The 13,627-nt window shown below is 54.5% G+C and overlaps 1 protein-coding gene across 18 annotated transcripts in view; it reads right to left on the bottom strand.

Annotated features, from left to right (window-relative positions):
• NFASC (neurofascin) overlaps positions 1–13,627 on the bottom strand; it is a 97,614-nt gene that overhangs the window by 27,464 nt on the left and 56,523 nt on the right. For 9 of the 18 annotated variants that reach the window (XR_014263595.1, XM_082461893.1, XM_082461895.1 and 6 more), the window contains 8 exons: positions 13,427–13,624; positions 12,557–12,627; positions 10,993–11,215; positions 8,872–8,987; positions 7,045–7,249; positions 5,761–5,883; positions 4,475–4,648; positions 2,030–2,044 (listed from right to left, as the gene is read on the bottom strand). Coding sequence is in view for 17 of the 18 variants with exons in the window: in XM_082461893.1 (XP_082318019.1) it covers positions 2,030–2,044; positions 4,475–4,648; positions 5,761–5,883; positions 7,045–7,249; positions 8,872–8,987; positions 10,993–11,215; positions 12,557–12,627; positions 13,427–13,624 (1,125 nt within the window). In the remaining variant the exon portion in view is untranslated. The remainder of the gene's footprint in view (positions 1–2,029; positions 2,045–4,474; positions 4,649–5,760; positions 5,884–7,044; positions 7,250–8,871; positions 8,988–10,992; positions 11,216–12,556; positions 12,628–13,426; positions 13,625–13,627) is intronic. The other 9 variants (XM_082461884.1, XM_082461883.1, XM_082461882.1 and 6 more) reach the window with 3 other exon arrangements.

Here is a 13,627-nt window from a genome sequence, read left to right on the forward strand (position 1 = left end):
GGACTACCCTGGCCAAATCACAGATGGCCAGGACAGATGGGCAGCAACCCTAAGAGACTGCAGATATGGGTGCATGAGAGGGATTATCTTTACCGGGTGAGATAGGAACAGATCAGTCTGGGGGGGAAAATGCCCACATTTGGAGAAGATGAGAGGGAAGGGAGCAGTGGGCTGGACTCCAGGCCCACGTCAGCAGTATAGAACCTGGGCGCCATCACTTTGCACCTGCAGATTGTGCAGGAGGTTCTTATGCATTTAAGGCTGGGAACAGCTGATGTTACCAGCACAGCTCATTTACCAAGATGCGCGTTGTGCCTCTACCACCATGTCACATGGAAGCTGGAGCCTAGGAAACACATCTGACAGATGGACAGAGGCCCTGGCACCCTCTGCACACCAGGGTGAGCTGGGATCTTTCCTAAACGAGAAGTAGGAAGTGGGGTGTTTGGAATTACATCCATCGCCCTCATACCTGCCACACACGAGAGGGGCAGCACAGACTGGCACGCATGCCCACAGAGCAAAGCATACTCCCCGCGACCAGATCCACCTGCTTTGGGTCCTGGGTGCCAGAATGGGGAAGGTGGACTGCAAGCTGCTTGACCAAAGAGCTTCTAGGTGATTCATGTGGTACCCTCCCTGCATCTCCCCTTCCATCTCCACTAAGTCGCTTCGGCTGCCCTGAGCACCTGCTATAATAGTCCCGGGGAAACCCTTATGCAAACTTGAATCAGTAAGTTAGGGCCACTCCCAGACTGCAAGGATGTCTTTCTCCTGGTCTCCAGGCCCAGGACACCTCTCTGCCTCACATCCCAGCAGAGGTGGGGAGGCACTGGCCCCTGCCGGCCTGGGTTATTTGGGGGCGGGGGGATGGAGAGGACTGGGGGTGGGAAGGATGATGGCAGCGCACCACCCAGATCTGACTGGTGGAGCAAACGCAAACAAAGGAAGCAGGGTGCGCAACAGAAACAGAATCAACCTAAAATGGCGGGGCGTGGGGCGGTAAATGAGCGAAGGTGGAGGGGAACCAAACCGGGTAGGGTGGCGTCCTCTTCCTAAGCCAACCCTCCAGTTCCTCACCTGGCTCGCGGCTCTCCCTGCTGCCTATAGCCTGAGAAGGCTCTGGCAAACCCTTGCCCTAGAGCCTTGGTTCTGCCTCGAAGGAGGGCAGCAGAAGGCACCCTGGGGCCCCTGCCTAGTTCCTCCAGCTTGAGGACCGGCCTTCGGTGGTGATGTTCCTCAAACCCACAACATGAGGACTTGAGACGAGGACCTTGGCTAGCAGGTCACCTCCTGCTGCAGACCTGCCTGCCCAACTCCTCACTGTGCGTCCACCTCCCAGACCCCAAGAGCGGACACTGCTCTTAACAACCAAGACTCTGAGAAGCTGGGTTTCTGAGGGGTGAGTGGGCAATCAGCGCACGGCGCCCACTGAGACTCCAGGTCCTGGGGCACCTGGCCCCATTCTGGGACATGCAGACTCGTTCTCACTGACTACAAGCCATGGTGGATGGCAGAGCTGGTGCCAGGCCCCATGCAGCATGCAAGGCCAGCATGCACGGCGTGCTCACCCACAGCCCACCCTTTCAGGGGATGGCAGCCTGACCGGGAGACAGGAGCCAGCTGCCCCCACTCCTTCTAGAGCGCAGCTGGCCACCCAAGGGCTGTGGACCCTTTCTCTGTGCTCTGAGATGTCAAGCCTGGGCAAGGCCCCAGGTGGCTCAGGAGAAGTAATCACTCAGCTTCAGAGAAAGCTGCAGCTCCAGAGAACAGGTCTGCAGCCTATGCATGTGGGGCCCCTTCTAAGCCAGCCTCCTTCTCTAGCGAAGGGAGGAGAATGCGTTTGATCTCCTCTGGTCCCATCCTCCACATACATCCTCCTGGAGAGTCTGGCTCCCCAACCACTGAAAGGGTGAGTCCGGAGCATGCTTTCACCCCAAGCCTCTCCCTCCTTCTCCGCTCTGGCTGGGCTGGACTCCACCTGCATTGCCCCATGCCATACCCATTACCCCTGCTGCTGGTACGGTACCTGCGGTTGGAGCAGCTTCAGAACACAGCGACCAAGATAGCCAGAGAGGAAGAGGGCGAAAGAACGAGAGGGAAGAGAAAACAGCACAGGTGAAACGACAAGACAAGCAATCACAGGACAGAGAAGGTTCTGGCTCAAATCTGACCCAGACGGTGTGGCCAAGTGCTGGTCACAGCCCTGAGGATGCCACCTGGTGTTCGGGGATCATGTTCAACTCCACTGGGGTCTGGCATGTTCCTATGGAAAACTTTCCTGGGTCTTGGAAACCTTTCTAATATACTCGCTTCTGCCTCTACTCAAGGACATCTAAGAGGTGGCAGCAGAAACAGTCCACCTCGAGTGCTATGTTCCCAGGTCTTTCTCAAAGGGTGTGTCCTTTCCTAGCTGGGCTGGGGTGAAGGAGTCTGGGTAACCCTCAGTGATGCCAGGAATTGAGGGCATAAGGTACAGGTGGTTTAGGAGGACATCAACGCCTGTCAAAAGGATGGTTCCTTCATCCCCAGGGGCAGGCGTTGAATAGTGCTGGGGTCGGGGGTAGGGGTGGGGGGGAGCGCATTTGGCTGAACGCTCCCCACACCAGCTCAGCCTCGGAAGGCTGGGGCATGTGATGGACTGGAGCCCGGAGCCACTGTCCTGCTGTCCTGCTGCCCCGCTGTATTGTACGAAGTAAGAAACTCAACTGGGGCCTGAGAGCCCTAAAAGGAATTCCTGAATTTGCCGCAAACCCCTAGGTTGAGAAGAAAGTCTTTGTTCTCTTGTCCCCTGGAGCTGAAGATCCTTCCCTGCGGTGGTCACTGGGGCTGGGCAACGGGGCTTTGTTTATCTGATGTTCTGTAGTGGGGGGGAGATGGGGAGGGAGAAGAGGCTCTCTTTATGTATCCCCTTACAGAATTAAGTAATCAAGAAAGTGCATCATCCCTGGCCTGGCCTTTGGTAATAGGCATATATTAACCACTTACTCAAAGTCCCCCAGCCCTAATAAATTGCCCAAGTCCCCAGGAGATTGGAAGGGTGCACTAGGAGGGGAGCTTATTGTGTAGCTCACTCCTGGTTTACAAGAGCAGAGAGGTAGAGACAAAGCACTGTCAGCCTTTCTCTACATTCTGCCTGCCCCCTCTCCTCTCTGCTTCAGTGCCGGCCTGCTGGCCAGGGAAGTGGGGCCTGGGGAGGGATGCAGGGCTGCTTATGAAGCTGCACTGGGAGCCTGGGGTAAGGCAGCAGAGGCTGCAGGGTCTGGAAGCACTGCTCCTCTCCTGGGTTGGGGGTACGGGTGCTCAGGAGGTCCAATCAGGCCAGGGTCAGGCCACCGGACCTCAGCCTTCTGGGGAAAGCACTAGACAGGATAACCTGTTGTCAGCTTCAAGGATTCCTAATCACATCACCCGTTCTTTGAAGTCTTCCCTTGTAGAATCAACCCTCCTCCCCTGCACAGCCACTGCACTTCTGCCATCTAAACGTACACAGCTCATGGTGAATTACAATTAGATATTCCTGTGGATGTCCCTCCTTCTAGGCTGTGTGAGCTTATTAGCTCTATATCCCTTGTTTTGGGTACAGCGTCTGGTACCTCATGTTGTGGGTGCTCAAGAAATGGCCTTTGAAGAGACCATGGTACCTCTGGAGAGGCACAGCCCCCCACCCCCTGTCATAGGGGATCTGCCAACATCGAGGCTTCTAGAGGCTCGCCTGCCCGAGAGGTTCCTGGAAGCCAGCACGTGTGCAGATGGGCCTGGAGCCCCCTCTAGTGGAGTTCTCAGGCAGGCGCAGCTCTGGGGCGGGGTGCGACGCTGCTAGATGCCAGAACCCAGGAGAGGAACTCATGTGCTCTCTGTGGAGCTGGTTTGGCAAATGGCTGTTTCCAAACCCCCTTTCCTCTCCTCAGCCTGACAACTCCCTCAATTCAGGCTGCAAGGAGGGACTACACCTCCTGCTCTACTCATGGTCCCGGCAACTAGCTTCAGTCACAGCTGTTCCCCTCTCTTCTCGGCGCCACCAAGAGAGAAGAAGGGGCACCCCCAGAGCCCTCACGGGGCGGTCTCCATAGTACCGCTGCCTCCCTCACTAGGTGAGCATCTTCACTACTCTTTGGAGTTTGTGAGCACATTTACTTCCAGCACGCTTTCTCTCATCCCCTCAACTCAGCTACGATTCACACTCTCTTCCCTATTCCCCCACCAGAAGGAAAGATGACAGATGTTAAGTAGATGAGCAAGTCAAGGCCAAGTGGGGATCCAGGTCTGATTGCAACAGTAAGAAGATGTGTTTTCCAGATACATCGCTGGTACCTACCTCTCAGCACACAGGGTGGCTCCCTCCTCTGGAGGGCTCGAGGGCCTGCAGCCTCTCCATCCCAAGAGGCCGGGCGGCCAGAGGCCCAGTCCGTGTTTCTCTAGGCATCTGAATTCCCCGGGACCATTCGCCCCGAGGCTGCCGCAGTGCACCTACCTTCATTCGGGGGTGCTGGTGACTCCTCTGTGACTGCTTCCCCAGAGCCCACCTGCGTCCTGGCACTGAGGGAAAAGCGGTAGCGCGACACGGGGTCTGCTCTTTGCATCGTGAACTTGGTCTGATTGGGAGAGAAGTTTTCCACTATCTGCTTTCCTACTTTGGTTCCATTAACTGGGGAGAGACAGGTAAGTGGAATTGAACTTTAGCAACATTGACCATGATGGGTTATATAATCTGCAGCTGGAAGGACGAAGTCTTCCCGACTCTGTTGGGAAGGGAACCCGTGGAACCTGCCCGTGATCTTAAGGACTCAGGGGAGGGAGATGATTCAAAGGCCGAGGGCTGTGCAAGAACTCCTTTCCGGCTCTTTGATGACGCACCAGGGTAACACTTTTTCACTGATCTCATTATTGCCAGCTCAATGCAAAGTTATGTGGCTGATTCTGAAAGATTCAATTTTTAATCCTCAAGCCTTTTCAACAAGGACAGAACTTGAAGTTCCTTTTTTCCTTTCAAACAGAACTAGGGCAAAACCACTAGAGCTTTTCGTTGTTAATGCCTCCTTTGTAAAAGGCCTCCTTTGTAAAATACCTCAAAGGGGGAAGGTCAGGTCCAGAGATGGATTCAGAACCACATACAAGCACACAGCTGGCTATTAAAATCCTTAACAGCACAATACCTGTCCTTTGAGCTTCACATCGAGGCACAACATCACCCACTTTAGAAGACCTAAAGTTTCTCAAATGAATGACACTCCTGTCCCTGCCTGGTGATGCTGAACTCTTTAGGTGAGGTCGTCCCGACCCAGGCTCCTGACTGAGCCACTCCAAATTCCATGGCAGCTCTACATACAGCTGCCTTACCATAAATGGCATCTTATTAAGGTGTCCCTGAGTGTCAGTGTCGTGTGGATTCCTATGCACATACTATCTGCCCCATCGGATGGAAGGTCCATCAGGTAAGGAAACTTCTCTCCTAGACTTGTAGGTGTTAGACACTCTAAGATTCCTGAGGGCAGGGGTTGAATCCCTCATCAAACCAGAAGTCCCCTTTGTCTCACCGGGCCGACTGGAAGCTCCCTGCAGGAGGAGCTGTGTCAGGAGAGCAGGGATTGGGTCTCACTTGCCTCCCCTAACCCTACAGGAAACTTTTTCCCTGGCCCCTCTATCCCTCCACAATGACCTCTGTACCCATAGGCTTTCTACCTTGATTCCTTAGGAAAAGTGTTGAGAATGGGGTTTCTGATTCTCAGGTTATCCAAGAGAAAGAAGGGCAGAACGTACAGGCCACGTATTTGAGAGTATATCCAGTCAGGATCCCATTGGGGTGTTCTGGATGATCCCATTCCAGGTTGATTGTCTCCAGGTTGGGCTGCCGGACTCGGAAACGCCTGGGGGCACTGGGTACTTGGGGAAGGAGGAGAGAGTGGGGGAGATGGGGGAGAGAAGAGGGGCGGGCAAGATGAAGAAAACACAAAAAACAAAGCACAAGTATGAAGGCATTGACCTCTGGGCAACCCCCGTGCTGGATCACTGTTAAGCCAGAACCCAGAGAACTACGAGGTGGCCAGCGCCCATCGCCCCATCCAGGATGGCGTTTCCCCAGATCTAGGACAAGCATGGCTCAGACTTGGTTTACACGGGGAAGAAGTCAGTCAAGTTCTCCTTTAGCAACTACCCTGGATTCAACACGTTAGGCTCTGATCCTGCAAAGAAACCTCCAAGTTGGGCAGTCATTCCCAAGGCAGGGAACCAATGTTAGCCGTTTGGTAATAGAGGCTGCAGTTCCCAGTCCTCAGACAAGGATTCTCACCACTGGGTCCAAGCATCAGGCCCTGGCCTCTGGGCTGAGAATGCCGGGTTCAGGGGTGAAGAGAGAGAAACCCATGACGGAACATGTGGATGGTGCCAAGAGCACGAGCGATTGGGAGCGGCTGGTAATGAAAACCAGACGAGGAGGGGAGACAGGAATACAGAGACAAGAGGGGAGAACAGAGGAGAGGACAAAGGAGGAAGAGAAGAAGAATGGGGAAAATAATAGTTAAGAAGGGAGAAAGGAGAAACAGAAGAGGGCAAAGCCACTGCCCGGCTGGTTCAAGAGGAGTGGCAGGAACAGGAGATGCGCCGGGACCTTGGCCCGTGTCTGCCTCCCAGGACTGCAGGGCAGTCTCTAGACTACAGTGGTGTAACAAGAGTGAAGGTCCTCGGGTATGGTAAACCAACCAGGTGCCTCTTGGGGTCAAGGTGCCTGAGCTCCCTCAGGAGGTGGCAGGCAGGCAGCCCCGGCTCCCGCAGTGCCCTCGGGAGTCCGTGTGCACATCCCGTCTGGAATCATGTCAGCAGCCAGCACAGTCTCGTCTTGACGTACAATCTCCTGTCAGGGCGGCCGCCTCGGTGACGGTGCTCCATGAGCACGGCCGGAGCTGCTCAGCTCGCAGCTCATCCCCCCTTGAGGTCAGGCAGAGGTCAATTTGCGTGGTCCAGGCCAAGCCACGCTGGAGCCGCGCAGGGCCACCTGGCCGCGCCACCCTCGTCCTGCCCTACCCAGGGAGCTGCGGCCGGACCTACCTCCTTCCGGGGTGGTGAACGCCTTGGTCTCACTGCGAGGCCCATCGCCTCGCCCATTGACCACAACCATCTCCAGCTTGTAGTTACTGTAGGGGAAGAGGCGGGACACCACGCCACGGAGGCGGTCGCCGGGGAAGCTGGCTTGCTGCCTCTTCTGAGACACCCACAGGCTCTTCAGCAAGCTGCTTTCCCTCCAGTAGTAGGCCTTCAGGACAGAGGCAGGCCGGTAAGGGTTCGGCCAGGCAGAGCCAGGTTAGTTGTTAATGGCGGTGCTCGTGGTGACCGGTGTTCCCTTTGCTGGCCACGGGCTCCAAATCCCCAACGACCTCGTCAGGCCCACAGAGGGCTGGGGGTGTCCTGACAGTCCCCATTCATTAGCCACTAGTGAGTGGGAATTGATGTCAAACAAAATAAGAGTTTTTGGTTTCAATCATTTTCTGAGCCATGTCGCCTCTCTGGGGAACAGGCAAGTCAGCCAAACATACAGCTGAGCGGCTCCATCTTGAGACTTCTTTCCAAGCTGGGAATAGGTTGCTCAGGGAGTCCGTGCCAGAACCACAAATTTGAGCCAAGGGTCCAGGCACGGAAAGCTCTTTTCTGTGCTCAAAGACCGCATCACCTTGAGTTAGATTTAGTATGGTTTAGATTGGCAGCGGGCAGGAGTTGAAAAGCAGCAGGTTACCCCCGGAAGTCTGAATATAAGAAAGGGTTGGTTTAATCCATTGAAGTCAAATGGTTCCTTTTAATACTGTTTAAAGACCTTTAGGATAGTGACATGTCCAAGCCAATGGGAGACCAGGCTGTGGGGTGGCAAGAGCTTGGATGGGATGGGACGGCCTGTGCAAGGCGGTAGTGTCACAGGTACAGTCGAGAGAGTCTGAGACACGGGGTCTGATGAGCAGTGGAGGAGAAGCCCCAGGTCAGCTGTCACACGAGCATCACCCGGGGCCTCCAAGGGCAAGGTAAGGAGGAAGTCCAGACTTAAGAGGGGGACCCAAAGGGAGCTTTAGCCAAAAAAATCTCTAGGCAAGTAGGTTAAGGGTGCAAGTTGGGGAAGAGCTCATTTAAGCATATATATCACCTTGCCTTCCTTCCCCTACCTACCAAATCCATTTCCTGAGAAGAGACTGACTCCCTCTGTGTGCCCCCAACTGTCCATCAGCCAACTCTCGATGACCCCTAAGCCTGTGTTACCCTGGGGGCTACAGCCTCCCCAGGAACTTTTAAAAAGAGCTACTCATCAGGGAGAGCCTTGCATACCCTGGGTTTTCTCTCCCTTCCCTTTCAAAGAGAGAGACGTCAGGGATGGAAGAGGTGGCCAGGGGAAGCCAAGGGCCTTGATAATCGGAGTTGGCTGTGACAACAGGGAAGGGTTTGTACCCTTCTAGTGGCTCTTCCGGTTAGTTGGGGCTTCATGAAATCAGACTGGGTGAGGCAAGCAGCCCAGCAGGGGCCATTAGGAGAGGGGAGGGGTGTAGCTCAGCGGTGCCTCAACACTGCTTCTGGAGATACATGTGTGTCCACACACATGTATTACAAGCATAATGTGCTATGTATGGTCAACCCAAACCCAACACCCTTCACATGATTTTCTGCTGAGCAGAATCTCTCAGCATACCCGGTGCAGGATACATCTGGGTGTATAGATATTTTTTCTGGGTGTATTTTTGAACAGCTAACCCTAGACATCATCTTCTTGAACCAACTCTGGATCCAACAGCTATCCCGAGGGACCCCTTCCAAATATCTTATGGCCCGCATCTGCTACCCCCTCGCCCTGGTTAGCGAGCTGGATGGTTAGACAGGGCTCGGAGCTGGCTTCCTCACTCGGTACTCTCTGAGCTGGCCCTGGACCGTATCGGGATAGACGCGGTTCCACTGAAGGCTGATGGCTGTGCTGTTCAGGACTCGGATTTTAACATCAGTGGGTGCAGCCCTGGGATCTGCAATGTGTTGGGACAGAGAGCTGGTTATGCAGGCAGGGCTGGGCCCCCGACTCCAGAGTCCCCTCTGACTTGTTCTCTGCTGGCCTGCACCTCCAGCCCACTCTGGACACTGGGTACTCCCTGAGGGCAGGGGCCATGCCTCCTCCACCAGCCTGGACTTGGAAGAGTGTGGGGAGGCTCAGGACAAAAGGGCGGCAGCACAGGTGGAGGGCTCTGCCTACACGTTTAGAGGGCGATTATGTGCAACCATCACACAGAGTCTCTGTTTGCCCCCCCATCCCATTGTCCACCCTTCCCCACCCTGCTTCGGGTCCCGGGAGGCTTGTCCTCTCTGGACCGTGTCAGCGGGGCTCCCCTGTTCTCAGGCTTCCAGATGGGTCTGCCCAACAGGAGGTACCAACAGGAGCTCCCAGGGCAGGAGAGGGAAGATGGTATCTATCCCCCTGGCTGCCTCTTTGCAGGGCGGCAGGATGACAGCACCACACTCTTCTACACAAGGGCAGCCCTCGCTGGCCATGGTGACTCGCCTGCCGCCAGCCCCTCAGGGCCAGAGTGGTGTAACAGCATCCTGCTGTTGCTGGCCCTCCAGCTGGTTTGCTGTACCTTGCTGTTGTCCCTCTAACCCTGTCCTCACATTAGAAATAGTCCCCTTTGAGTGGCATTTATTTCCTGCCAAGGCCCTGCAGGAAACGTTACCTACAGACTAAAGACACCCTAACCAAGTTCAGGAAAAGATTCTGATCCTGTGACTGCTTGCAAAGGGAGGGCCACTCCCTCCCCCATAACTAGTTCTCACCCCCGTTTTCTCTACTCTGCTGCAAAAGCAGTTGTGCCCCATCCTCTCTAAAGCATCTGCCGCAGGGGTACACAGATGCGATGGAAACCGTGAGGTGGTCCGTGAAGTCCATGGCTAGATGCTGCCTTTTCCATACTTACCCTCTAGTAGTCCCTACCGTTTTCTGTCCGGAAGTGTCTGCCACCACGGAGATGAGGAGTGGGATGGACGGAGGGCCTGCTGATCCCCTCTATCTATCTCCCAAGTGGGTCCAATACATAATCACTTCCAGGGAAGTGCCCAACCCTCACTTCCTCCCATCTCACCGTTATGAACCCCCCCACTGGCCCCACTCCTGACCCCAGCATTGGCCCTTGTGACTCTGCTCCTCCCCAAGACTCTCCTCCTCCCTTCCTTCTGGTCACCTCATCCACCTACATGATTTCTTCTTGGATCAGACCCAAACACACCAGGACACGGATTGCCCTGACCAGGAGGGGCGTCACCGACCCTCCTGCCTTGCTCAAAAGCCTACAGGATTGATGTGCTGGGGGCAGAGAGGCTACCCCCATCTGGAGAGCCAGGCACATACTGCTACATATATGCCCAGAATTGTGTTGATTTACCCAGTGACAGCCTCCAAAGAACTTCTCTTTTTATGTTCAATTCCAAGGGCCAAGAGCAACACTGGGAATGTTGCAGTGCTTGGTGTGGTGCATTCCAGGCTGGGGCTCTGTGGACCGTGCTCCCTCAAGGATTCCCCTGGGGAGCCCAGGGAGGAGTCTGGCCTGTGGCCCTGCTTCCGGTGGAGGCGTCTAATTATGCCCGTTGGGACGGATGGTCCGTGGTGCTAGCAAGCCCTGGCAGTAAGGTAGATCAGAAGGCCTGGGTTCTATTTTCAAGCCTGACATTTGCTATTGTGCAATATTGGCAGGGGTTTCCCTTGCAGGGCCTCAGTTTTCATGTTGATAAAGTGAGAGTGTTGGACTAGGTGACGACGTTCAAGAATACTAACTAGCGTTCAGATGATACCATCTCCGCTCCCGGCATTACCTGGGGCCTGTCTGCTCTAGGTCACTGTAGGGGATTTCTCTTCCCTGGGAACTGGCTGTCCTCCCAGGATGTTCTCGGAAGACCCCCGACCCGCTCTGAGGTTCCTGGTCTGTGAGGGTGGCCTGTGCAGCCCAGCCGTCAGGGTCCTGGGTGGGGACAGGGGAGGGTACTCACAATCTTCTCCGGAGTAACCGATGACAGTGCCTGGTTCAGGGCCCTTCCCGAAGTCATTTTCTGCCTGGACTCGGATCTCATAGGGCACGTAGACGGGGGTCTGCCCCACCACATAGCGGGAGCCCCACACAGTGACATTGTTCCAGGTCTCCCGGGTCTCTCTCCGCCGCCACTTGACGATGTAGCGCAGGTTGGGGCCAAAGGCGGAGGTGGCGTTCATCGGCTGAGCAGGGAGAGAGATGGCAGGAGTGGAGAGGGTGCAGGCAAGGAGCCCAGGCCACCCAAGGCTCGCACTCTTTCTGTGCCAGGCACCCTGCCCCAACCTGCCCAACAGCGGCCAGCCCCCTGGCAGAGCTGGGGAGACCATGGCCCCCACTCTGAGTCCCCCCGGAGCCTGGAGTCCTGTGAAGCCAGCAGCGTGCAGATTTTCCACCCAAGCCCTAGTCCCTCTGATTCCGCAGCCAGACCCCTTGGCAGGTGCACAGGGAGCGAAAGCTTTATTGTCGACAGGACTCTTTCCTGTGATGGAGCAACCAGAAAACAAAATATGGACAGTGATATAATGTCTCCAAAGTCAGAAAGGGGTGGGTTTGGTTCAGCCACAGCATGCCTGCTGCCAATGAACTCAAAATTCCAGATTTCAGTCCTACTTAATCCTTGCATGTCTGCCCTGTCCTTCCCAAAAGGCCGGAGCTGGGAGTGAGCAAAACTCTGTTTTTGTTCCCTAAGGGCCTGGTCCGGGAAGCAGTCCCCCGGGAGCCTGGAATACAGAGCCGTAGACCAAGAACCGACCCTGGCAAGGTCCTGCAAGATGAGCCCCGGTGTCTTAAGTCTGGGCTCAGCCCAGTTGCCAAGGCTGCTGTGAAATCAGGCTCTCTGAGGATGGGGATGGTCGTGATTCCAAACTCTGTATCTCTCTGTTTCCATTACTCACGGCAACAGCACAAAAATGTTAATATTTCAGTGGGTGAATTTGCATCTCTTAGACTTGGCAGGGGTTTGGAAAAAAGTCATTTTGAGGCCACATATCCCAGTTTTGGTTTGGAAAATGTGGTCAGTGAGCTGAGATGAAGATGAGCTTTTTCAATCCTGGCCCGGAGGACATCTTTTGAGTCACCTTGTCCATCCTGGACTTACAGATGGCTGGCACTGGAGGACCACTCAGAGGCTGGTCTCTCCCCACTCCCAGCAATCTCCAGTGACAGGCTCCCAGAACACACCAAAGCGAGGTACTGGTGTTTGGGCTAAATCTTTCCTACAGACTAATCTAAATTTCTCCCTCTTCTGAAGAAGCCCATTGATCCTGCAGGACTCTCTCTGATTTTGCCAGACTGACAGTCTCTGTTCCTTGGTCATCTCTGCTCCTGTCTCCTGTCTTAAATGCTGCTCTTAGACATTCCGCTGTTTGGTTTCTGGATGCTCAATGCAGAGAAGAGTAGCCCCCGCACCAGCCAGGTAGTGTGAGCCACCCTGCGGCCTTGGAGTCACAGGGGTGTAAAGGGTGAGGGCTCCCAGGCTGCGAGGCAAGCAAGCGCATCACGGATGGGCTGCGAGGGGCTCTTACCGTCCACGTGATCTCCATGTTGTTCTTTCTGGTCCCCTCTCCCTTCACATCAGAGGGGTTGGACTCAGGGGCTGGAATCCAAATGGATGCAAAGTTCAAGTCCAGTCTGTTCATCACCGGGGCACAGTAAGCAACCTCTCTCCCTCTGACTGGTCCCTTCTACGCTCTGTCTTTTCTCAGCATCTCTCAACACACTCTGTCCCATAAGCAACTGAACTCGCTCTGCCACCTTCTCATATGGATGATGTGCCTTCCTAGCTAAGATTTAAACCCCCCAAAGCAGGGATAATTTCTTTTGAATTTTAATCCCTTACAAGACAGCATTTATCATAAGGCTTTCCGCACTTTAGATGGTCAGTACAGCCAACTCAATGTGGATTATCCCCTAAGTATGTTTAATACCAGACTGGTTTACCCTGGCATTCAACCTTTTTTGGGAGCATCTCCACCCTCAATGAGCCAGCATGATTTTAGAAATCTAAACACTTCATTACCCAAGTGTGTTAAGAAACCTGGTGCAACCCCAGATTATATATTTCCACTGCAAATCTTTGCCATAGCTCTTCCCTTTAAAGCAGAGCATCAAGAATTATTCATAATATTAGTAATAATAAAAATGACAGTTAACTTTTATTGTGTGCTTGCTATATGCACATCACGGTAAGTACCCGAATCCCATTTTCAAACGTAATCCTCACAGCAGCCCCATGACGGAGATGGTGTTATTATTCTCTGTTTCACAGATGAGGAAGCTGAGCCTTGGAGAGGTTAAGTAACTTGCCCAAATTCATGTGGCTGGGGACCGGGGGAACTCAGTTTGAACTTGGGGTACCTGGCTTCAGCACCTCCTGTTAGCCCTCAAGCACTCACGTGCTCCACTGGTTCGGTAGCGCTCGGACGGGAGGCTGGGATGGCTGCTGCCCACCTCATTGATGGCAATGACCCGGAACTGGTAGTTGACATAGGGGGACAGCTGGAGGACGGCTGAGTTGACACTGCCTGGGAACTTGGAATGGTCATGCCAGACCCCTGGCTGGAACTGGTCCTCTTCAAACTGGACAACGTAGTCTG

Source organism: Balaenoptera physalus (assembly GCF_965194825.1).
Source record: "Balaenoptera physalus genome assembly, chromosome: 1".
NCBI lineage: Eukaryota > Metazoa > Chordata > Mammalia > Artiodactyla > Balaenopteridae > Balaenoptera > Balaenoptera physalus.